The sequence below is a fragment of the Cyprinus carpio genome, chromosome B14 (assembly GCF_018340385.1).
Source record: "Cyprinus carpio isolate SPL01 chromosome B14, ASM1834038v1, whole genome shotgun sequence".
Classification (NCBI taxonomy): domain Eukaryota; kingdom Metazoa; phylum Chordata; class Actinopteri; order Cypriniformes; family Cyprinidae; genus Cyprinus; species Cyprinus carpio.
The window spans coordinates 18,411,076-18,438,632 of record NC_056610.1 but is presented as its reverse complement, the minus strand read 5'-3'; the positions used below and the strand labels follow the sequence as shown (position 1 = coordinate 18,438,632).

Genomic DNA, 27,557 nt, shown 5'->3' with positions numbered 1-27,557 from the left:
ATGCAATGCATTGAGCAAATGTGAGAGTGAACACATTGAATAATGTTAAGTGCTGCTCTTTTGAGATTTCTATTCAATAAATAATTTCACATTATTACAGTTTTTACTGTATTTTTAATCAAATAAATGCAGCCTTGGTAAGATACGAGACTGCTTTCAAAAACATTAAAATCTTAACTGAACTGAAAATCTGACCCCAAACTTTTAAATGGTATAGTGTACATGCAAACTCGATCATTAAGTGTTCAAATGTAGAAGTGTTCCTCCAAGTGTTTATCACAGCGGTATTAGTTAATTTGTGGTCTTAGGTGTTTTCTTATCTTTCATGTAAAATTATCTTTCGTGTGTTATTTTCTGCATGCATTTAAAGTGCATTTGTAATATACAGTATGTAAGCTTAAATATTTCCTAACATTTTCTTTCTGTCTCTTTTTCTCCGATGCTGCTCCTTCTCTATGTGGTCTTCTAACAGGTAAGAAAAAATATTCAATTAGTATCATATAATATATGGAAATGTGTGTTTAGATGCAGTACTGTGCACTAATTTAGACAATTAACATATCACACGTTCTCCATCTACCCCAGACCTTCACTGATTTTACCCTGTCCAGATCTAATTTCATCTCTATTACTTTCCTTTTTCCCTTTCGCTCTCTCTCTCATGCACTCTTTTGGAGAGACCTTTACTCATCTTGGCTAATGACTTCCAAATACTTCATCAGCATGTAGCCTTAACCTTGCTGTTGTTTCCCAACTCCATAACGGTTCTAATTAACTGCTTCCCCCTTCTGTTTCACCTACCTCAACACACACACACACACACACACACACACACACACACACACACACACACACACAAACACACACACACACTCACATACACACATACAGAGCCTAAGCCAGTTTAGTTTTTCTGAGTTCTTTGCCCAGTGCTCTGTACAGTTTTAGTGCTACAAAGGGAATATATATTTTTAAGAGCTTTGTGTGGATGGATGATGTTAGAATCACTGGCTCTCGCCCCACCGGCCATAAGAACAGCATCTCTTGTTTGTTAAAGTGCTTACGGCAGTGTTTAGTCAAGGACTCAACATACATACACATACTGAATCTGGAGCAATACGGAGAGTTGAGTTTGCCTCAGCAGATTCACGTTGAGACGGCATAAACCCTGGACACCAGTCTGGGCATGTGCAGCCTTTTATTTACATATTTAACTTTTGATCTTTTACCGGTACTTGCCCCTCAAGTCAACGGAGAGAGAAGTGTGAACTGTGGGGAAGAGCATGTCGCTCAAGTTCAAGGATTCTCTCGCCTCGCTTGATAAACATATCTCAAGATTCAGGCTGTAAAATCCAGGAACCCTGCTGGGGCGCAACCTGACCTCATAAGTTTATTAATTACTTTTGTTATTAACTATTCATCATGGTTTCTGATGTCCGTCCCAGTGCTGTGCTGAAACAAGACCTATATTCTTTCCTTCAGCCGCCGTATGAAAATCTAACAGTCCACTGAACTTGATAAGTGTGCCATCATCTCGTTAATCAAATTACTTATGAACCGAAATTGACAGTTTTCATTAATTATAAAGGATTATTCTAATTGCGATTCAAATTTATTCATTTAGAACAGACGGCATTCAGTAATATTTCAGTAAATTTGCATATTAAATGGAGAGGGTGGTTGATTAAGTATGGTAATGTATGCGCAATGCGTTATTTTGTTTCTGGTGGGCCATATGTGGCATGGTGGCTGGGGCAGGTGAAGACTCCAGAACGTGTTTAATTTGTTTGACAAACACGGAAGGGGACACAACACGTCCTCTGGCACCCTGCGCTCTGCTCGCCCCTATGACCCTCACCTCCCTTTGCACCCACCTTTACCTTTAGCTACTGCTCTGCAGCACAGAGAGCCGCCCAGATACTGCCAAACTAAACTCGACTTGTACGTGGAATAAACAAACTTACGTCTAACTTTTTAAAGGGACAGTTCTCCCAAAAATGAAAATTCTGTTTACTTACCACATTCATGTTTCAATAAAGCATGATTTTTTTTTCTTCTGTGGAACACAAATGGAGATATTTTGAAGAATGTTCATGCTGCTCTTTTCCTTTTTCCATGTCCATCATCTACTTTTTTTTTACTAATGTGAGAAAGAAAGTTATACATGTTTGGAACAACATTAGGATGAATCAATACTTTTTTATTTTTTTTATTTTTGAGTGAACTATTCTTTTAAGATTCTGATTGATATGTCTAAAAACATTGTTTCTTAAAAGTGCCATCATGTCATAGCGATGACTGAAATCTACTAAACCGGTCACACTTTGGTAGTTTATTCTCATTCAGAAACTAGCACGGTGCTTTTGCGACTCTTCAAACGGATTTTAATACTATTTTACACTACAGCTGTGTCCCATTTGTCCTTTGTTCCCCTTCTTAAGGTTAAATCAAACCCATTCTTTTTGGAGTTTCTCCACAACAGATTTGTAATATTTTTAATGGATTATGAATACACAGCAAAAGGAGAAGTGGAATTTATGCTCCAAACTCATGCAAAGGGCATTGCTTTAGTGTAATTTAATACAATAGTTATGGCAAATGAAAAAAGAAGAATAAAATGAGCACATCTATCAACACCGTATGCATTTACACAATGTGCCCTTGTTTACAAAGGAACTCTTTATCAAGATAAATATAGCATGCATATACTATACTTTGAATTTGGTTTGCAGATACTAAATTTTAGAGCATTTGTGTGTTTATACATCACCTTCAAGCAAAGAAAAAGTACATGTGCGGACTGCCGTCATCTTATATAAATGCATAAGTGCAAATTTCAGTCTACTAATGCAGTCCTATGGCAATAAAGCATTATTAGATTCCTTAGCAGGGGTCAAGCCCCTCTGACAGGTCAACGGTTAACCCTGTAGCTTTACACGGGCCCTGGACTGTTGTTCTGGCTGGGCGCCTGGGTGTCCCTGGGTGCTGGGCCACTTAAAAAGAAATAACCTAGCGCAGCTGCTGGTGTGTTTAATTAGCAGGGGTGCCGATTTTATGTGTGTGTGCGCCTGTAATGATGCTGAAACGGATCCTGCGCTTAGATGGCTGAGTATTGACAGTCTTCTAGTGGCCTAGTGACAAGGCCATTCTTCATTACTCATGGCCGCAGGAAGAGAGGGGACTTGGGGTGGGGTATTGGGTGGTAATGTGGTTCTGGGATTTGGCAGCGGGCCAGCGGTGGCACACCCAGTTGGGAGAGGCTCGGCGCGATTGCCATCACTTTGCCTGTCTCAGATTTATGAGGGCTGCTTTAGAAAGGAAATGTTTCAATCAGCCGTGCCTGCCGAGCATGTCCATCACCCTGACAGCCATTTATTTATGACATCATAGAATTAAATCCTATGTACTATGTGCTCCACACACACACACACACACACACACACACACACACACACACACACACACACACACACACACACACACACACACACACATCTCATTTATTCTGCCCAACAGTCATATTGTTTTATGTACTTTGGCCATTGCCCTGCTGAAGTCCAGTCATGCCAGGGAAGCCCTTATTTAACGCTGTGCTCTGTGGCTAAGTGGAAGAAACCTTTTGGAAAGTACATAAACACAGACGTGAATACTTAACCAATACATTGTTACTGTGGCAGGAAGAAACCTCAGTACTCATGAGGACAATAGATTACCCTCAAATGTCTGAGCTTTTAAAACGGACATGCTGTTTTTAAGTAGCTAGCTACAAACATGTCGACAGTTTTGATAACTTTAAGTCTATAAACTGTTACACTGGAATGACAGCAGTTTAACAAAACAAAAAAATTGACAGACTGGCAGATTATGCTAATGACTGCTATAGCGCCCCCTTGTATCAATACAGAGAATACAACTTGTAGTACAGTTAGAAGTGTTTGTTTTGGGGCCAAGTCTTCTATTCTTGGTGAGCATAAGAGAGTTCTTTTGAAGATATGAAAAAATCTTACCAACCCCTAAATGGTAGTGTATCTAATCAACTGTTATTATCCACCATTTTTTCATGACAAAGTTTTGCTTTTTTTCTAATGTAAATCTATGGAGGATTCGTGTTTGGATAGTTTTAAAACACAATTTAACTTAAACTACCTTGAAATAATAATAATAAAAAAAACATTGCCGCTGTGGCACGTACAGTATAGTAATGATATTTACAGAAAACCATGCTGTTCACAGAATTTGCATTCTCATGGAAAATTCTAAAACTTATCTGAATTAGCAACAGCAACCCAGGAGGAACGTATCTTAGCAAAGGGTCAGTCTATGTTGAATTAAGAAAGCTGCATTAATACTAAAGGGTGTAATAGGCCATCATAACCAAAACTTGCCTTAAAAAGGGTTTTAGGGCTTCCACTGGGGAACTGCACTCTGAATCCAGGAGTCCGAGACTCCCACTTTCTGCTTCCATCAATGTGACATGATGAGTCCGGCACCCCTCCACTTTGTCATGAGAAATATTTAAAGAAAAACAGAGTGGAATTACCTGACACAGGACAGGATCAGACATAGAGCAGGGACTGATAAATTTTTCAGTGCAATGAGATGTTGTGGCTGAATAAAACATTGCTTTTTAAATAGACATGGGCTAACATGGAAGGTGTTTCCTGCCAGTCTCTCAGCGAAGCCGTTGACAGCTACATACTCATGTCACATGCAGCCACACCGACTTACTATACAGTCTCAGTGCACTCTTTCTTGCCACTTTCACATCAAATTTGGTGTCACCCTCCTGTATTTCACCCGATACCGAATGGCAGCCTGTCTGAGCATGTGTGACATGAAGAAATGTGTGTGTGTGTCTCTGCCTGTCCTCGGTGACAAAGTACATGGTGCCCTCTTTGTGAGTACAGAGACCCGTCCTGACTCTCTCACACAGTAGTAGCATGCCAACATGCCCTCTCGCACCTTCTGCCCGATACACGTGCCTAGCGTGATCCTACACACTAGGCCGGCTCGCCCCTTTTTCTCCCTCCCGCGCTGTCTGTCAGTGACCCCACTGAGCTCTTACAGATGGCCCAAGCTCAGATAGCATCTGCCTCCTCCCATCCATCACAAGCGGCTGCTCTGCGGAGCTCCTCGGCAGGGGCCCACGTGTCTGCCAGATCTGTTACCCCACCTCCGTGTGTGGGACTCAGGTAGCTGCCTGCTAGCCTACGGTCTCTCCAAAGGGGGAGGAACCTAAGTCTCCACAGTCCAGACTGGGAGCGAAGGCCTGGCTGCGGGTTATTAATGGGCCCCCCTCGTTGTTCCACGGCCCCCGAGGCGTCTGCCTCCGTAGCTCCTGGCACGGGACACTGCCTCATAAATCTACTTAAATAATACTGCGCGGCAGCTAGGGGAAAGGGGTCAGTACAAAAACAAGGCAGTCAGGCTGAGATGAAGTGTCAGTGATGCATGGCCTGTGCCCTCTGAATGCAGGTAACGTTCCTCCCAACACACACATAGAAAAAAGGAAGGAGGGTTTCGAAACAATGCACAAGCTGGAACTATGAAAGCGATTTTATCAGAAAAACCAGATATATATTTTCACTTTGACTCCAAAGATGCAGAGAAGTACTCCAAAATGAGAGCTCCACCAGCAGACGAAGGAGCTGTAGGTCGCAGCTAGTGGAGTGGCAGCTGAAAGCCGAACATGTGGTTTGAATTAACACCCTCCCCAGGGTTCAGCCCAACAGCAGGGGGAGGCAGGATCTGAGACTACCTTGTGATGATAGACACATCCGTCTGATTATTGTTCTTCTCTTGACACACATCACTTTCACATGCACTGTAGAGTTCCCACGCTTTTTTCCTATTCGTGCTTCAGAAGATTTCGTGAACTCAAAATGTAGATATGATAATATTTCTTGGAAGATAGACTGGGTTCAGAAACTAAGCAGGACTAGGTCGACAATATCTCCAAAAGTGCCAAAAACAAAACAAAAAATGAATCTGTTATCTAACGCCTGATTTAGTTGGGAATTCAATTTTACTAAAATGGATTACATCAGTTTAAATAAGCATTTATGTATATATGCACCCATAAATTTGTTTAAACATGCCAGCCTCCAGCTAAGTCTTGGTTCTTCTCAAGGTTTATTCTTCATCTGCTTGAAGATCTTAAGGAGATTTTGCTTGTCACAGTCACTTTTCATTTAAGCACTGGAGGATTCTGCTATTCTTTGAAAAGCTGTTTTGGAAAAATATGTAAAAAAAAAAAAAAAAAAAAAAAAGATGTTTTAACATTGTAGGTTTTATTTTAAAAAAGTTTTAAAATGCAAGAAAAAATATACATTTCTTAATTTGTCATTAATAGACTAGCTATTTACGCTATACTGTTCAAAAGTTTGGGGGCTGATTTTTATTTTATTTATTTATTAAAAAATTTACTTTAGTTCAGCAAGGATGCATTAAATTGATCAAAAGTGAAAGTAAAGACATTCCCATTGGTACAAAAAATGACAAATTAATGTTAGCTTTCAAACTTTCTATTCATCAAACATCATCACCTGTCATCAAAAATGTATCACTGTTTCCTTAGAAAATATTAGGCAGTACAGCTGTTTTCAGTATTGATAATGATATGCACCAAATCAGCAGATTAGAATGATTTCAGAAGGATCATGTGACACTGAAAACTGCTGAAAATGTCAAATAATTGTACTGATCAAATAAAAGCAACCTCAGTGAGCTTACAAGACTTCTTTCAAAGGCATTAAAAATATTACAAAACTTTGAACTGTAGTGCATTAATGTTTATATCATAATTAAATGTATTTTTTACTATTCTGGTGAGTAAACAAACCTGATAAAACCAAACCGAGCAACACCTCTGCTAGTTAGATAGCATTGTTTTGACATGTTCCATCTGTTCACTAGCAGTTACTAACTTCTTGCTGTAGCAGCTTTACTCTTAAGCAGCCTTCAGTGTTGCGCTCGTCTCAGGGAAAGCAGCCCGTGCGCCGGAGCTTTGAGCGCAGAGAAGATTGTTATATATTAGTTTAATAAAGTCAGAGACAAATGAAGCCCCCCTGCCAAAGAGGACTGTGTTACACACTTCATGAACCAAATTAGTGTGGCAGCGCAACACGCCGGCACGTCGCTTTTGTTCTGGAGATGATCTGCATAGCGGAGCTCATTTCTCAGACAGATAAATCTGACGGCAAGCCGTGACTTCCCCCCTGAAGTAAATAGTGTAAATAATGAAAGGGCCTGCCAGCAGTGCTTGAGGAATGACTTCATCCCGAGCTATTTATACAGACTGTCAGAGGGGAACAAAAAAGGAACTGGGCAGAGAAGAGAAGAGAATGGAACCTCCATCTGATTGGATAAAGAAACAGACTGGCTAATGCCTTCTGGGTAATAGAGATGGAGCACCACTTGAGTGTTGTGTATGTGTGGTTGGGAGGGAGGGAAGCTTTTAATTGAGAGGTGAGAAGGATGGATCCCACAGGTTAACTCCATTCTTCAAGGGCCATTAATATGGATCAGATAAGGTTTTTAGTGCACTGCACCTCCAGTGACACATGACATGCTCTGTTAATCCTACTGATGTTGTGGACTTGCTTGATGATTATAGTGGAGTTTATCATATTATGCTTTTACAGATATGGTTAATATTTAAAATAGATAGTTATCAAGAACCTTTGTACTCAGGTCACAGTTAAGAGTCAAGAACTAAAGGGCATGAGGGGCACTTAAGGGACTGCACAAAACGTCTATCTCTCGTTTCAGGAGAACTGTCCTGCTCGTATGATTATCAGAGCAGTTACACCATTAAAAATTAGAAGATTTGTAATGTTTTTGAAAGTTGTCTCTATGATGCATTTTTTAATCAAAAATATAAATTATTACAATTTTAAAATATTATTACAATTTAAAATAACTTTTCTATTTTAATATATTTTTAAATGTAATTTTTGCTTGTGATGGCAAGGCTGAATCAGTGTCACATGATCCTTCAAAATCATTCTAATATGCTAATTAGGTGCTCAAGAAACATTTCTTGCTGTACTGCATAATAACTGTCGTGTTTTTTCAGGATTATTTGATAAAAAGAAAGATAAAAGAACATCATTTATTTGCAGTATTAATCTTTTGCAACATTATAAATATCTATATTATTAATACCTATATTCTTGCTGAATAAAAGTGTTAAAAAAATGGTTATGTGTGTATCTTTGTGTTACCTATGACAGTCTGTTTCCACCTGTAAAAACTAATTAGAAAAGTAATAACAGCTACAGATCTCACAAAGTGACTTCAGATATCACATTGTGATTTTATATCCCACAAATTGACTTCATATCTTATAACTCCAACTTTATTTCTCACTCTTGCAACTACTTGTAACTGTGACTGTATACCTCACAAAGTGACTTCATACAGTATCTCATAATTGTACCTTAATTTCTAATTTTTAATTTTATCTCTCAATTACCTTTATTTATGTTAGGCAAAAATGGGCTTCCTTACTTATCTGCTTATCTCAAACACTTTCTTAAATGTCCTTGTAAACATATTAAATCAACCCAGTAAGTCCATTATTTTCCAATCCAACATTTTTTTTTTTTTTAAAGCTGATTATGGTTGCATTTGTGTCTTTGAAAGTTTCTTTTAACCAGGCCAACTTGTCTAAAGTGTATTTTAAACTGTAATATCACCAGACTCATTTGGTTTCCTCATTTAGTAGCTATTTAGGAAGAGTTTCATGTTCTTATAATTAGAGCTCTTGTCTCTTGGCTCCTTCTGGCCCCTCCTCTCTCCACTCTGTAGTTTTATGTTGTCACGGCTCGTACCGCAGATCAAAAAAATGTCCCACTGAGGATTCCGTACTGCTGGCAATTACCAAGATGTTTATTATATCTGGTGTAATAATTTTGGTCGCTACAGGGATTATTTAAAAGTTATTACTGCTTTGATGTTCGTGCTTTTCTCAGGTTGTGATTGTGTGTTTAATTGTACCGAAGTGACACATAAACCCCATCTTAACTTAATGAAAGCGAGAAAGTGAGATTATTAAAATATGACTGCATCGGCAGCCCGGCTGTGTAATTATTTTGGTAAATTTGTGCTGGGAGGCATGATAGGGCATACTGTACTCATTTGCAGGAGGCTAATTTAATAAACCTCAACCCTCTTTATATGAAGGTTGAATGTTTTCCTGTTTAACCCAATTGAAAACCACACCAATTTGCTGTACTAATATTTCCAGCACTATCGGGCTAATGATGCTAACTCCAAACAGCCCGGAACCAGTAATTAACTGAGATGCTAATGAAAAGGTGACGGCACCTCCAACACGCTACGGCGGACACTATCTCGGACCTGTGAAAAATTCCTCCACTTATCTCACAGCCCATAATCCTCCTCTTCTAATTAGCCACTGCATTCAGGCAGAATGGAGAATCGCAACGTTCATCCCCGCTTTTCTGGAGAGATTGAGAGAGCAGGGTTTAACCCAAAGAGACTAGTGAGGAAGAGAGAAATGCTGTCAGTAGTAGGAGGAGGGGGGGGGGGCGAGACAGCAGTGTGTGTTACACTCTGCTGGTCACCTGTCAGCTGTCAGAGCAATTACAGCACCTCCTAGTGTTAAATGTTTAAAGTGCGCATTAGCAGGTAGCACAGTGGCATCCTGTCCCTGTGATCCTGCGAGGCTGGCACTCGGAGACAAGCCCCTGTGCCGCCACAAATCGCTGCAGACAGCTTGCTGTTAAAATCAATATGCTGTAGTTTTGTAGTGCTTCCGTCTGACTGCGCGGCGTTGTCTAATATAATGTAAATAATAAATTATCAGAATCAGATTACCAGGCGGCGGAGACACTCCACCTCACAGTCACCCGCTGATATAAGCGCTCAAGAATATGAATATCCTACAATTAAAAAATAAAGGTTCCAAAAAGTGGATTTTCACAGCTATGGAAGAACCATTTGAGGTTCCCAAAAGAACCTTTCAGTGAACAATTCCTAAAAGAACCATTTTTTTTTTCTTAATGTGAAGAACTTTTTTTCCTCTATATAGAACTATTTGTGGAATCTCACTATTACAAAAAAAGGTTCTTTAGTGGCATCAAATTTGAGGATTAACTTTATCTAACAAATGGTTGTATACAAAGAATTGCATTTAAAGAAATCAATCAAAAGATGGAGAAAAGCACTGGAACAGACATATAAATAGATGCACTGTGCATTCACATACAGTATGTAGAGAGAAAGGGAAGGAGCAAGAGACATTAACAAACAGTGTCATCAGCAGACTTTTAACACTGTTGACTGTAATTTTTTAGAGGCATTGTGTCAAAGCATAATGTAATAAAATAATATAAAGATGTAACTGTAATAAAAATGGTATAATATTCTTTAGATGTTCTTTACACCATGGATAAATGGTTCTTTTAAGAATTGTTCACAGAAAGGTTCTTTGCTGAACCCAAAATGGTTATTCTATGGCAATGCTGTGAAAATCCCTTTTAGAATCTTTATTTTTAAGAAGGTTCCATGAAATCTAAAGGTTCTTCATTGAACCAAAGCCAATAAAGAACCTATATTTTTCATAGTGTACAAAAAGAACAAGTGGATTAATTAGAGATACACCGAATAAATTGACGAAATTAACAAATAAATTAATTTTGAAAGCATAGAGTTTGATTAGAATTTACCACATGCACTTTTGCAAGGCCTCCTGTGAGCGCTGCTATTATTCACCTGGTAAAATGTAGCATGGACCCCTTTGCTGTGGGTTAAAAGAGTGATTAGGTTTTAGTGGGACATGCCAGATAACAGGAGATGAAGGCAGGGAGAGAGTGAGCTCTAATTAGGTCAGTGGAAGAGAAAAGCTACTCATTCGGTCTCTGTGAAAAGGTCCCTCTGTCCTTTGCGTCCCATCTGCGGGTGACTGGATTAGACAGGTGAAGGCAAGTAGAAGTGGTAGCTGTCAATACGCCTCCCTCGCTCGCCTTCCCTCTGATGCCATGAATTATTTGTGAGAGCAGGCGATGACAAAAGGATGTCGCTTGCTCTCAAAGCCTCACCTGCCGTCCCGTCACACCCACGGAGGGTTGATTCCATCAGACACGCGAGGGGGAACCAGCTCCCTCCTTTACATTTCTCTCTGCTCTGCTCTTTTCTCCAACCTCATCATTTCTGTATCATACAGTATATATCACATATACATTAAATTAACCTAGACTAATATATGATATAAAAAAATTCAGTAAATAGTTCATTGTTTGTTCATGATACCATAATAAAATAACTTATGCAAACATGACATTTAAAAATAAATAATCATTTAATTAATGTCATAAACATCTGAAAAGGTAGGGTTTACTTTAACTAGATAGCAAAAAGGATTGTGATTGTAACTATCAATTAAGCACAGTTTTGAATTGAAAACAGTTTTTGCAGACATCAGATTGAATGGCATTAGGTCAAAAAACAATATTTCTTTAAGGTTAATCTGACTGCATCCTTCTGTTCTGGTGTTTTTTAGGGATGTGTGAGTAATTGAGCATTACTCAGGCTGGTTTGTTTGAGCCCTGTGGCAGTGAGTAACAGTGTACTGTAAAGCTCCAGTCTTCACACAAAAAGCAGGCGGTCTAATGATCCCACTGGCTGCTAACCCTCAGGCTGCGCTGTCCCTCCACCACCCCTCCATTCCCACCCTTCCTCCCTCCCTCCATCCATCCCTGCCACATCTGCTGCCTCTCGCCAAAGGAAAAAAATCAATCTCTCCATCATGAATTATTGAGGTGTTTGCCTACAGCCTCTGAAATATACAGGAGGGTGGTCTCTCTCTGTATCTCTCTCCCATTCTCCCTTTCTCTCTTTTCTTGTACATTTAGTGTAAGATATGCAAATTATGCACAACAGAATGAATTTAATTTACTTTTCTTTTTTTTTACTTTCCAACTATTTGCGCAGTTTACAATGCTTTGAATGTATTGTGTGGGAACTTGTATTTCCCTCTGAGCGGTGTAATTGTTTGTGACTTGTGTACATGGGCGATGCACAGTACAGAGGCTGTTTACAGAAAATATATCTGTTTGTCCATAGCATTCTGTATGATTAGCTTAAACAGAGGTCATTTATGCTGAATTAGTCAATAACAGGCATTAAGCCAGAGACGGAAGAGTTCGATGTGTAAATCTTCACGGAAAATGGACGAAACAGCTGCAAACTGAGAGTTAGAGCACTTCCACTCTCTAAACCCTCCCTTACCGAACTCATGTTTGACTTATTACACCATCGACTGCTGTACTACTGCTGGTCTTGCTCGCTCACACACCTCCACTGCCACTTGTAAACAATAGCTTTAGCTGCAATGATTACATTAAATCAGGCAGTTGTCATATGACAATCATTATCCCTCCTCCAGTGGCAGCATTTGATTGACAGCTCCCAAAAACCCATGTGTGGTGGCTGCACATCATTCCCTGGCTTCAGCTATCAATTACAGGCTTGAATTTGAAGCATTTATTATGTAAAATAATTCTCCCGTCTGCACTGCACTCGTCTCCTGGGTCTGGTCCCGCTGTCTGATGTGAAATTTCTCTCCTCGCTCTCCTCTTTCACGTTCATTGTCTCTCGCTCACTCGTTCTGTCTCACTCAACTCTTTGTTGTTATTTCGCAGAGAGTGTGTCTTGCATGCATTGCTCTTAAATCGACACGGCCCAGGAGATAATGACATAAGATGCCGGTGGATTGTCTGAGAGAGGAAATGCAGCAATTCAAACTGGTTAATGCTCAAGAGCTTTAGTATAGTAAGAGGAACAGGCCTCATTAATTGTACCCTCTTTGGAGTGAGCATACAGTATTCTACAACACTTTAAAGTATATATATTTATATTTTTTATGTTTAGCTGGCTAATGGTTGTCTTGAACTTATACTGACAACTAGTGGCATGGATGCAGCATAATGCAAATGCATTGCCACATGATACCATTGCAGAAATGTGCAGTTCAGTCAGCCATGACTCATTTAGTCCACTGGTGAAAGTGTCAAATAAGAGGAGGGTTAATGATATAAAGTGGCTGGTCATGTAATCTCAAAAATAGCATCCCCTATGAGGTGACCAGCTTAATGTAAAATAATGTATTTGATACAAAAAAAAGAAAAAAACAGTAATATTGTAAAATATTATTACAATCTAAATCAATGTTTTCTATTTGAAAATATTTTATAATGTAATTTACTATATGATGGCAAAGCTGAATTTTCAGCATCATTACTTCAGTCATCAGTGTCACATGATCCTTCGGAAATCATTCTAATATGCTGATTTGCTGCTCAAGAAACATTTACTGTTATTATCAATGCTGAAGACAATTGCGCTGCTTAATATTTTGTGGAAACTGTGATCAAATTATTAATTATTTTTGTATTTTTACATTTTCATTAAAAATATGTCAAACAGCATTTATATTGAACACCGTAACAATGTACGTATACATATATCTTAAAACCTCAGATGAGAAAAATTACTAGTGTACATTTAATATACAGTACATGATAAATTAGAGGTTTTTAATAAATAAATAAATTCTGTGCACCAAAACAGTCCACACAAGCTCAGCTAAACTGGACTAAAAATAAATAATGCTTCCACTCTGAGGAAACATTTGTAGACAATAGAAGACACAGAGTGTGAATTCTTCTACTCTCATGTTATAAGAGAATTCTCTTTGCTCGCTCGCCGTTTCCTCTTTCTCTCCTTTCTGAAATAGTTCTTCGGTTGCATTTGGCACCAAACTCGCAGGCCAGTGCAGAAATCCAGCCATAATAAATGGAGGGAGGAGGGAAAAATAAGACATCTGAAAGACCAGCTAAGCAAGCCGGTGATATTTCTTCTTCTTCTTTTTTTTTTTTGGCCTGGGACAGATCTTTTGGAGATGTGTATTGTAAGCAATTTTAGAGCTGTCAGCACAACATGCCTACTGGTCTCTGCTTGCCTGAAGGCGGAAAGAGGGGAAGGTTAGACTTGTTGTAGCTGTCGGATTGTTCTACTTGTGTTATTATTATATTATTCGCAGTATCTGGTCTTGAAGGAATTATGAGTATATTAGGGACCGTTCAGAAGAGAGGCTAACTGACGCACTTGTGTATTTTCAAAGCATGAGCGATATGTTTTTCTAAAGGGGCTCAGAGAGAGAGAGAGCGAATGACAAATAGAGGCTGAAACGGACAGCAAGTTACAGGGCCGCTCGGCTTTAACGCTGCCGCTCAGAAGATTAGCCTATCACTCGTCAACATGGTGTCGCCTTACTCAATTAGCCACAACTCAAACTCTGTGTTTTAAACAACTGCAACATTCCTATCATGCCCACACAGTAGAGGTAATGGAGAGCTGCCTTGAGAGGACATCTGCCCCTGCTCCCATTAAGACAGCCCATGCTGCTGTCTCACCAAGGCATTCTGGGAGATGGGAATGAAGATAAGATGGTGTAAGGTGAGGAGAGAGTGGATGAAGAAAGATATCATGCCATACCAAATGGCACTTTGAGTGTTGCTCCATGGCAAGAACTGGCATCGGCTGTGTCTCCCAGAAATGGACACATTTATATTCTCTTTCTCTCAGTCTCCCCCTCTCACACTCTTATGGTCTGCGTTAGCCTTCATAAAATATTCATGTTGGTTGTGCTCAGTGCCATAATTGCCATCTCAGCCTCTGAATAATTGATGGCTGGTGCCGTTGACTTGGTCTCATTTACTGAGAGTGTGGGTAATACCATACTCGCACATGCCACATGCTCTAATGCCATGCTGCTGCAGTTAGTGCTGACTCCAGATCAGCCGCTCTCTCTGCACGCCGCTATCATTCATCTGAAACCACCCTCACAGCTACAGTCAAATGCATTTAAATCAATAGCGCCAGTGACTTAGGCTACAAGTATCACTGCAAACACGGGGGGGCAATTTGATTTCGTTTGATGTGCTTTTAGGAGTGACTCAAACTCAATGAGAGGCTGCAGAGACTTTCCCAAACGCTCTTTCATTTATTAAAGTGCATGTTTCTGTGATCGTTGCATTTTGAGTGGGTGTCTGATTGTAAAGAGCACTATCCTGTGTGGATGTTTTGTATTCAATTTGACGTAGAGCAAAACAGGCTTTATTTTTGTGAATCATTCCTTGGGTTAAAATTTGAGGAGAATAACGCAAATGGCTTAACGGCAGAGTGTCCAAGTTGGGCGACCCTGCAGGAGAGTTAATTAACAGGCCAGAGCTGAGCGGACAGATGTGACCCTTAGACAGACCGAGGTCAAAGGTCAATTTGTTTTTGGATTACATTAACCCTGCCTACACCAAACCCATCACCCTTCGACTGCTGCTTTAATTCATTGCTCTCCTTCTTTTTCGGCCTGACATTCACTCTTCACGGCTTGGGTAAGCTGCAATCACCCATTAGTGCACTGCAAAGTGAACTTTACAGGCTATTTGACCCACTGTGTTCAGTCCGAAGGGTACTGCAAAATGCACAGGAAACAATAGTATATCAGTACATCACATCACAGTAAGTGTAGAGAAAAAAATTCCAAGAAGTCATTGCAAACCATCTGAACATCACAGAAAAATTTGTTAAAAATAAACAAAGGGAGGAGGTGAATTCTTCAGAGCTGCTTGTGGTTATTAAGCACACAAGATGTGAACAATACAATATTATCATCATAGCCATGGGTCAAGAAACAGTTAAAAAGACACACCAATTTTAAAATCAAATTTTTATATTACGAATCACAGACATCATTTAAAATTAAAATCTAAATCTAAATATTAAATAATCAGCACAGCTGTTTTCAACGCTGATAAAAGGAATATTCCTTTAACAGCAAATCAGCATATTAAAATGATTTCTGAAGGATCATGTGGCACTGAAGACTAGAGTAATGGCTGCTGAAAATTCTGCTTTGAAATCACGGAAATCAAATATATTTTAAAATGTAAAATAAAGATAAAATAAAAATAAAAATCACAGGCTCCAAACTTTAGAACAGTAATGTAGATGTAAACCTGTGCGATGTGTCTCACGTGTTTGATGACACCGCAGCATTCCCAAATGGGGCATTTTCTCAAGTGAAGTTAACTTCAACAGATATATCCTGCTCAGTGTGTATAGTGAGCAATGAACACTGCATAGAACCCCTGTGAATCAGAGCGCAGCTACTCTCTCATTCTTCCACGTCGTCACCTGTCCTCTTTCCATCTCAGTTACAGTTTCATTAGCAGCTGGTTTGATGTGTCTAAAAGTACAATGTAAGAGTTATTAAGCAGAGCAGTATGTATGACAGGTCAGGCTCTGTGCTGTGACTTAAACTCATCCTACCCATCAGACACTTGGAGCATTGCCCTCTTCCTCACGCTGACTGTGGTAATAGCCCTCTCTAATTGAAGTGCTCTTAGCCACGCCATTTGCAACTTACCGTCCAATCTCTTCTAAAAGCATAAGGTCCCTGTCCGAAGTGCCCTATGGAGGGGACAGTGCACACTTTATTAAACATTACACGTGTGATTACATGTCCCCTCCCTGTTCGGCAGGCATCTGAGTACTCTTGCTATTGCTAATGGAGCTACAGGGTCAACAAAGTCAAACTATATCCACATTACACATGTGGATGAGGGCTCTAAAAACTATGAGTGAGTGTTTATGTGAACGTGGTATGTGGTTGGGAGACCAGAAGGACAAATCCATAGCGCAGAGGAAAAGAAAGACAAAGGATGTCTTCCTAAAGTAAGGGCACCCAGGGTTTTGCAGGGGATTTAGGAGGACTATGAGAGCGTGATGTCAGAGATGGGGTTAAGCCCAGACTTATCTCCACACAAAGCAGGAAAGAGAGTAAGAGAAGGAAAGCGAGAGCGTGGAAGAAAAAGGGACAGGTCAGGAGCGCTCAGACAGGGTCAGTGGCAGGAGGGAATCAGTGGGGAAGAAAGCCACGGCTTAGCGCTCTTAAATGATATTAAAGACGAGGCCTGTAGCGCTAATCTGTTTACCCAAACAACACAGTGGATAACACACAAAAACATGTTTTTATCAATGCACACACACACTGAGCTGCGTAATGCAAGATGTGATCTATATGTGCAGTGCTATGCATGATATCATATTTGAAGTACACACAAACACACACATACAGTGTGAATTTTCCATCTGACATGCTACAAGGCACAAAGGCATGAGAAAGGGATGAATGGATTGACGCACATGGATGTAAAATGGTGTAGATGTTAGAGGGGCGACACAAACAGTAGATTAAAGAGCAAAGGATGAGACCTGGACCGCTTATCCTAGAGGAATCACAGCCAGCACACACAGACTATGCATCTTACATTCCTTCAGCACTAACAAGCCAGCTGAGGCACACAAAACAACACACAGGTGCACACACACACACACACACACACACACACACACACAACACACACACACACACATTTGTCTTCATATCGCGGTGGGGGCTTTACATTGACTTCTGTTGTTTTTTTAATAAGCTACTACAGACTGGCCTAAATCCAAACTTTAACTTTGACTAAACTTTATGTTGCCTATAAAAAAAAAATATATATATATTTTTTATAATTTTATGAAAATCATTTTAACCTTTGAAGACAGCCCTGTGTGTATAGTTACATATGTATGTATCTAATACAATGAAAATTACTAAATTATTTCTTATTAGTGTAGCTCATGAAAGGAAAATATATTATGTGTAGGGCTACCCACTAATACTCGACTGATCGTTTGTTGACCAGAAGAGGCAAATATTATCAGATTATGTAATCCGTATATGAAACATGCTTACAGGCGCATCACTACTGCAGAGATGACGAGTCAGTGTCGCCGATATCTCTTAAACCGAAACTAAGAAAGCATGTAGTTAATGATTATGTAATTTGTATATGTTTTTTGCTTACAGCATTCATAATCATTACTTCTGTTGGTGTGCTGTGGCAAGCTTTTTTATTGTTGTTTTATGGGATATTATTAGTATTTTGTAGGCTTTTAGGGTCATTATTTATTGCATTATTTTTTTGTTTTTTTTTTATAAGTGTGTTTTTTGTAGTATTGCTTAAAATTAATGACTACTAGTGGGTCATGAGTAGTGCTTAGTAGATGGTTGGTCGTTTTTTGTGTATTTTTTCTGTAGAAGTGAGCTAAATCTGACAAAACCACCATCTGGTGAAATCAATTATTTTCATATATATATTGTTTTTTTTTTTTGTTTTTTTTTTTAGAAAATGGAAAATGTTTTCCGTTATGCCGTGACTGGAAGGTTAGAAAGACTCCAACAATGGAATCTAAACTGTGTGATCACCAGGCTACTGTGTGTTAACGCATTTGTGTGAGTAGTGACAGACATCAGATATAATAGTGGATAGATGAGATTGATGATAAGTGGGTAGGTGTTGTAGACAGAACGTGTGTTCTTGAACAGAAAAGTCATGAGTGAACAGAAAAACCATGAATGAAGAAAAAAGAGAGAAACCCTGCTGTGTTAATTAATATTGTAGATTTCAGACCACAGAGAAGGAGGGAAAACACACTGAATCACAGCCATACAAGATTTGACAGCCCACTGGATTCAGCATAAAAAACACTGTTCTTAAAACCCATATATAATAAATACTTACAAATCATTTGACACACATTATTAATTTGATTGATGAATGGCACAGTAATATTCACAATATTGGATGTTCCCCTGGAAAGTTTAGTGGGTGCGATCTAGCTGCTGAATTTATATATCTCTGAATAATAGTTGATAAGGATTCTACTATGGTTCCTTTATGAGGAAATCTCACTGGATTTAATTGCGCTTTGGAGTTACCTCAACATCGCACTTCAATCTCTCTTGATCTTTCTCCTGCTTTCTTCTCCTCTCAGCTGACTGACCTGTTTCTTGGTTCTTGACAGATGATCTGTGCTTCATTTTTAAGACCAGTGTATGTATGTGTGAATAAACATGTAGCTGTGACCTTATAGTATGAATGCACAGAATTGTAAAAGTCTATACAGAAAAGTATGTTTACAACAAATATTAGATCTAATGCTGTCAATGTCAGTACAACACAACACTGAAATTTTTACCTCATTCTCACACCACAGTCTAGATCAGAACAAAACAGACTTACCTCATAAATTCTGTTATTCTGTGTTATTCCAGGTTTTTCCTGAAATTCTTCCTCAAATGCAACCAGAACTGCCTAAAGAATGCAGGGAACCCACGAGACATGCGGCGATTTCAGGTAGGAAACACATTCGCTCAGCTCACACTTCCAAATTAAAGTGGCAAAATTGCAATTTTAAATATGTATGTTAGTGGATAAGCTATACTTGCATTGCTTGCTGCGTGAAATGGGAACACTATAAAAATGTCCATTAATAACATTAAAATCATTATTATATTAAATAATACTCAACAAATAAGTAGTTAATGAACAGTTAAATAGTTTGAAATTACATGAAATGTAATATATTTCAGAGATATCAATTGATTAACTTTTTTAAATGAATTAATTACAGTACATGATGATTAATCAGCTTTAAATACAATAAATCACTTTTATCAATATCTGAAATACTTTCAGTATTTAAATAATACTTAAAACACCTTAAATAAAGATAAGCATTGAAATCATTGAATATATATTATCAAACATGGCCCTTATAAATTCTTTTTTTCAATTGACAATCCAGTGTATTTCACTAAAAATGTATGAATTGTTGACCAATGAAAGGTTTTCTTAACAGATAAAGTGTGAGTACTAGAGAATATATAAACAGATATGGATGTAGAGAAGAGGGAGAAAGAGAACGCTTTGAGCGAATGGAGTGGCTGCCCAGAACAGGGATAATGTAAGCGGTGTTTGCCAAGTCTCATCAAGCCTCTTCCTCTCTTGAGATTGAGAGACCTCTTAAAGCCTGAGAGCCATTCAAATCAAGAGGCTCCTCAGTTGCTGTGGGACACTTCTAGTCTACGTCTTCAGCTCTGTGAGAGCTGTTAGCTGCTGTCATTATTCAAGGCTCTCTGGTGAAATGTGTCTGTTCGTCAATTTATCAGTCAGCAGTCACACAAGCATACCATGTGTATGTGCTGCTCCAACACTTCAGCTGTTTGTTTGAGCTACGTATTAATTTGTATACAAGAACTGAGTATGTCTTTGCAGGTCAAGTGAAGTACAGTCAGCATTTGTCTCTTGCAGGTGGTGGTGTCTACAACGGTGAGCGTGGATGGACACGTCCTGGCTGTGTCTGATAACATGTTTGTTCACAACAACTCTAAACATGGACGCAGAGCTCGCAGGCTTGACCCGTCTGAAGGCACTCCATCATACCTAGAACACGGTGAGTGTACATACTGTATCTGTTTACATGCGGTTTGTTGAGAAATAAAGAAAACACATGTTATACTGATATACACATACTCTTTATATCAAATTTTTTCGTATAGTGACAGAAAAAATGAGACAAATGAAAGAAACAGACTGCAGGAATAAAAGACTTAGTGTAATGTAGTGTAAGCCAATGTAAAATTTCCTTCATTATACCTTCCCTCACAACCAGCTCTTTTATTTGCACACAGCTAACTAGTAACAGCAACGTCCCTAGCACCATTCAGCAAAACTAAGCCAATTTGTCACACTCAATGTAGTTTCATGGTTTGGCTTCATGAGCACAGATGGTTGCCCATCATGGCTAGCACTGTACTCTTCCCTTACGTCAACTTATAAACTTACAGACAAAGCTTAAAGCTGAGTTGTGCCATTTCTAACCAACTAACTGTCACCAAACGGTATTGCAAAAATAGTGATTTCAGGTTCCTGAACCCTCCCTCATCTTCAGTTATCTTTATAGTCTTGTATGATAAGGACAAAACAAGGATCTGAGTGTTACAAACCCACAATGTTCATGGAAATTAACTTATAGTTGTCTAAGCATATGAAGGGGATATGACAAAAAACCTTTAAAATTGCAGATATGACCTAGTGGGTATAACAAGTCAGGGAATGTTGACATGTTCACATGCAACAAATTACAAATGCAACAGGGTCAGTCCCACTGGAAAAAAACTGGAGTGATTTGCTAATTGAAACAATTGTAATACACTGTAAAAGCTATTATTCTGAAAAAAAATTTTGTCTTATTGTCCATTACAAATATTGTAAATATAAATATCTTTAATACAGATAAAGTGTTTGTATTTTCTTGTTTTAAGCTTAGATATAGAGAATTTTGTGGGACTTATGCATAAGACATATATACATACACATATGCCAATGGGGTAAGAAAATCAGTGTATTTCAAGATATATTATCTTATTACCATATGCAGTTTTACTTAATAAATGTATCTTGCTCTAAGGATATTTGGATAATTCTGCTGGAAAACAAGACAAAAATACTGATTAAAGGTGCAGTCACATTTACCATTGTTCAACACATTGTCACAGTAATTTCGACAGGAATCTGTACGATTGGGAATTTTACGTGAGGTGAAAGATTTCCCCACGCAGATTCCACATCGGGTTCAGTTGGTCATGCTGAGTTTGCCTTGTTGAGTAACAGAAAGCTGCTTTGTTAAAATGACTTATGTGTGAGCTGTGCTTCATACATCACTAATTACTGACAATGGACCTTTTTGGTCACAAAATCTTGTGCCAGGACCTTAAGAAAAGTTTTTTTTTTTTTTTAGTATAACTGAATTTGAACCTGAAACCTTTCATCCAGCTCAGAGCTTTAATCAATACACTACCCTTCCAGACTACTTTCAACTAGTTTTAACGCTTCATTATTAATGATCCGGGGTGCAGTTGAGCACAGACGACTGTGACCATTTAATCAACTCACAATGACTCTGTTAATGCCAACAAGTCTCACCACTGACATATTACAGGTGGTTTGAGCTAACCGTGCTTTCATTTGACTAACAAACAGCATACCAACACTAACTGTGCAGTAAAGCACCAACAATGCACCAGGGCTAAGAAAAGAGCAGTGAATGCAGCATTCCCCAAGTGGCCTGTTCTCTATAGGTTTGAACATGTGTCTTATGAGACCTCTAAGGCTTAAGCTCTGAGCATTTAGTTTCTGAATGGCGTGTGGCTTTATCTGCTGTCCTCTTGTAGTGTTGCAGGTTGTTGTGCGGCCCTCCTAAATCTGTCTAATAACATGTGGACATGATTTGAGCACTGATTTGATCCTCAGCCGCAATCAAATCCAATCATTTTCTCATTTATGTTTGGGATGATTCTAGAGAAGAACATATTTTTCAGTTGGACTGTTAACCTCTATTTATGATGAGAAACTGAGGATTTGAATGATGATGATGATGCTGATGATGATTAAGTTCTTTCTATTCTCCTGGGGACATCTTCAGTGTTTAAGCACAGTTTCCACTGCACTGAGAAGATTAAAAAAGTCAGTTTTCTAAAGACTGGACACATTTGAAAAATTGTGGAGATTTATTATTTTTCTTTCCTTCTCTTTTTTCCAAAAGAAAGTATAGGATAATTCCAGAGACAGACAGGCTTATATTGTAATTCCTCATTATGTCTAATATAAAACCCTGACATGCACATATATATATATTTTTCTTGGAGGACAATGCAGAAACAATGTCAGAGCTCCAAAATTCAATACAGAGTTCTTGTAATAACAAAATTCCACTCGAAATTGAAACACCTTTCATTCACTGTGCTACACATCCCTGCCCCTTGTGTATGATCTTATTAAAGGAATATTTAATCCAAAAATGAAAATTTGCTCACCTTCAGGCCATCCAAGATGTACATGAGTTTGTTTCTTCATCGGATTTAGCATTACTTGTTCATCTATAGATCCACTGCAGTGAATGGGTGCCATCACAAGATGTTAATGAGTGTACTGGAGTCATGTGGATTACTTGTGGATTATTGTGATGTTTTCATCAGCTGTTTGGACTCTCATTTTGACGGTACCCATTCAGTGCAGAGGATCCACTGGTGAGCAAGTGATGTAATGCTAAATTTATTTTTTAGCTAATATAATAATGCTTTCCGCTCCCAATCTATTTAACAAATTTTACAATATTTAAATCCATTCCTCCATACTCTGTAAGTTTTTCCTCAAAAATCAACACAAAATATGGCCTTCTAATAACCAGCAGCACACTTCCCTTCTCTCACCCCTGCTCAGCTTCTCTTGTCCATTATTGTGTCAATTTTAAACCATTTCCACTCCCCTCCAGCTAATGAGCCTGTCCTGTCAGATATGGCGTGCATGTGTGTTGATTGCTCTGGGCTGCGAAGACGAGGGTAAAGTGAGGGCACCAATACGTGAGGTCATGTCACAAACGCACTGTGGTGGAAAGAGGTGTCTGCAGGGCTCGAGAATGTTAGTTTGTGGAAGAGAAAGCTATTGTGCTTGTATCTGAGATGTGTGTAAGAGCGAGCGTAAGGGAACAGATGGCGGCAGAGGAGGCACCAAAGTTTAATCCTATCAGATGGATTCACATTCCACCATCTGCTTAATCCATGCACAATTTCAGCACCCTGCAAAAGAGTCGTCTTAGGCCAAGATTACCATCACAGATTGCTCCACCGTTCCTCTTCATCTCTCCTGGTTTATCACGCCGCCAAATTGCATTATGCCCAGCAGTCACCCACAACACAGCTTCAGAGAAAAAAAAAAAAAAGACCACAGACAAGCTGGGGAAGTCCTCAAGGCCGCAAAGTGGATTACTTCACTTCTGAAAATTACTACATGGCTGGTACACAAAATATATGTGATATTTTGATTGGTCTAAGGAGATTTGGTTTGTATATTTGGGGTCATTGAAATGCTTTAAAATCAAGTTCCTTAATCTAAAATATGTAATTCCGTACTTAATATGCAATATATCTTCAGGAAAACATTCAATAGGACACTGCAAATATGATACGAATCCTGCAAGACTATAAAGGTCTTGCACAGATGCATCACTGTACAGTGTTGCAGTTTGGAATATTATTACTTAACATTTCTATATTTAACATGGATATAAAAAGTCTTAAACTCACCCAAAAATGATTACACACTTACAGTATAAAACAGACTTTGCCATCACAGGAATAAAATAAATGTTATACTTTTTAACTATAAATGCAGTCTTAGTAAGTATTAAAGAATTTCTTACTAATCTTACCGACTTCAAATTTTGGAACATTAATGTAGCTAACTTCAATTCATTTGTAGCTTGTAGTGATGATAACTGCTTTTTCAAGAGGGTACCATGATTGCACTATAGCTTCACAAACTACAGTTTAGCTTCCCCAACATCGTTCCCCAGACTATTTTCCCCTGCTGTTGAAACTCTCCATCTCCCCTGCTATTATCTATGCTCGATCTTCCCAGGGCATCGCCGGTGGCTGACACACACCAGCTTTTTGTGTTGTGGTGGTGAGTACTGCATTGTCTCATCTCAGTTCAGATTCTATCAGCAGCACTGAGCACCTCCTGCACACAGGCCATCTGCCTCCGCTGCACGTCTGCCTCAGTTAGGTGCACTATCATACGAGCATCGAGTGTAGACCCCCACCCTCGCCCAGGGGTCCTGCCTACAGTCAGAGCAGTGTGTAACGCTTGTTAAAGGATGTGTGTTCAGTCCCTCTACCAGAGTCACAGAAGACAACAGAGACACCCGTGACAGACTCTCCTGTTCTCTGTCTCCGAGGACTATTACTTTTCCTTTTTCTCTCCCTCGTGTCTTTTCCTTCTGTTTAAATCCAGCAGCAAATTAGAACAGCAGTAATTAGTCGGTTAAAGCGCCTTCAGTGAGACACCGATCTTTAGAATCCTGTGCCAAAGTTCAACGCGCTGAAATGAAATTTAAACTCATTAAGGTGTTGAATTTTTATGGCTGGCTGCTGTTTTCTCAGAATGTCCCAGGGCGCCTGGCCTTTTGATCGACTGCTGTAAGGACTCCGGATTTCTCTGTGCCTGGCGAACTCCGGCGCTCATGACATTTGCACGAGTGTCATAAAACAAGCGCTCGCACCTGGCCCCCTCCCTCCTCGTGCACACACGGGGTCAGTGTAATATTTAATAAAGGTGTGTGTATAATCAAGCGGAATTAGCATTCGTGTTCTTCTTCCACCCCCAGAGGGGAAGGAAGGAGGGGTTGGAGGGAGGAGTGCTGCTATTGTACACTCATCACTGACTGATCTTTTCCAGCCTGACCCTCAGATTTCATTAATTATGTCCATGACTAAAACAAAGGCGGAGGGGAATTATGCCTTTTATAAGCAGAGCACCAGGGGGGCTTTCACTCTGTGTCTTGTCTCCCTGTTTTGCGTGCTCTCAGTTTGGTCAACCGAGTCTGCGCGTCTGTGGACCAGAATGCATAAGTTGCATACATCATATAACGATATCAAAAGAACAAACCATTTATATAAATGACAGATGAACATGAGTGTGCATGGGGACGACCAGAGATAAGATGGAAAATAAAATAGCTAAAATATACAAAATATAGACAATGCAGAATTTTGTAGTTGAATCAAAATTCATCATACTAATGCATCACCCTTACAACTATATGGAAATTGTGCAAACATGATTTTACTTATTATTATATGATTTTAATAGTAATATTCTGGCTGATTATTTTCATGATATGGGATATACTAATTTGACTAAATAATTTCTAAATAAAACATTATTAAATAATATAGTTTTTTTTGTTTTTTTTTTTGATGATAATGATTTTTTTTTTTACAACTTTTTATTGTACATCATTATTTTATTATTTTTACATTTAACAATGTAATTAAATGTTGTAATATAATAATGTATTTAATTTTAATTTAATTGCAATAATGAATTAAATTTATTAAATTGTTTGTGTTTTTTAAAAAAAAATAACTACGTGAGCATTAGATAACAGTAAAGCAATCAAAATGTGAAAATTGGGAAAAATGAGCATGCACAATTAAATTTCCAATATTTATATATTAAAATATATATAAATTGTATAAAAATGGATAATATAAAAGTGTGTGTTGTGTGTGTGTGTGTGTGTTGTGTGTGTGTGTGTGTGTGTGTGTGTGTGTGTGTTGGGTGTATTAAATTTAGCATTTTTCTCAGGCTCCTATGTTTATGTTCAGTTATTTCACTTTTATGGCTCTGTGATATTTTAGATGAAAATTTCAGATGGCACTTAGAGGCTTTTTTTATCTGAACTCTTTACATATATGTGTATATATATATATATATATATATATTTGTATCAAATTGTTAAATTATATATGTTTATTAAATGTACATTATCTCTTAAATCGATAACCAATGGTAAAGAGAGAAGAGGGTAAAGAGAGACTTGACAGTTGAGCTGTAACAATGCAGATTTAAACTATGGAGTGGATATGGAGTGGGGTTTCTGTCACCATTGAGAATAAGAGTGAAGCTGGAGCAGATTCATTACAGAACACTGAGTGGGGAGGAGACATTGCTGTCACTCCACTTCACTCTCCGATTTCGAGTCGTGTTCCTTCATGTGGCGATGGCGACAATCTAATGTTCCCAAAACACAGCTAGAGATGATCAGGGTGAGGTTGCAGGTGATTTCCAGGCAACCCCAGCAGTTAATCATGCTACTATACAGGGTAGATTGAGATAAATGATCGGTGAGCAGGCGTCATCTCTCATGCTCGCGCCGCTGTCAGGAAGCATATGGGGAGGGTGCAGAGGAATGGCCACAGTCTAATCATATGTGACGACTCTAATGAGTCAGTCACTTGTCATTATGCTGTGCCTAAAGCTTCCTAATAGAGTGCGGCTCATAAATCTATCTCCGTAATCAGGATGAAATCAGTTGCACAGGTTTAGATTTATTTCCTAAGTATTTAGTCTGTGCATGAAATTATGTCACAGGTAATGCACACTAGTGATGATTTGCTGGCTGCTTACAGATGTTTATTCTGATGCTTTTTGACATTATTTATGTATTATCACTTTACAGGTGTCTTGATGTTTACAGGCAAATGCATATAGTCATAATTAATGTATATTGCCAATGCCTTTTCGAGATTAACTAGCTGTTTATTGTATACAGCCACTGGCTTACTCATTTTTTTCCTCTTCCTCTTCCGCTTTCTCTAAAACAGCTACCCCTTGCATTAAGGCCATCAGCCCCAGTGAAGGCTGGACGACAGGGGGTGCCACAGTCATCATCATTGGTGATAACTTCTTTGACGGCCTACAGGTCATCTTTGGCACCATGCTGGTCTGGAGTGAGGTCAGTTACCTTTCTATGCAAACTTCTGCCAAAAATAGATCCATGCCAAAAAACAACAACAGAGATTTGGGAATCACAACTGAATTTGAATACAAAGAAAAAGCAATGAATGTACCGTTTTAACTAAAATAGTTAAGCAACCTAATTAACAAATATGCCTGATATGGAAGATGCATTCAAAATCCACTTGGCGTACAAATATGAAAAGACACGTGCCAGTTTGAATGGGCATAATGCTTCTGTTCTCATTTTTGGTCACCCAGTCCATCTGTTTTGGT

General features: G+C 38.8%; 1 protein-coding gene across 4 annotated transcripts in view; it reads left to right on the top strand.

Moving 5' to 3' along the window:
• Positions 1 to 27,557, top strand: part of ebf1a (EBF transcription factor 1a) — a 125,539-nt gene that overhangs the window by 64,908 nt on the left and 33,074 nt on the right. For all 4 annotated transcript variants that reach the window (XM_042738346.1, XM_042738344.1, XM_042738343.1 and 1 more), the window contains exons 7-9: positions 19,193 to 19,274; positions 20,232 to 20,373; positions 27,149 to 27,279. In XM_042738346.1, coding sequence (XP_042594280.1) covers positions 19,193 to 19,274; positions 20,232 to 20,373; positions 27,149 to 27,279 — 355 coding nt within the window. The remainder of the gene's footprint in view (positions 1 to 19,192; positions 19,275 to 20,231; positions 20,374 to 27,148; positions 27,280 to 27,557) is intronic.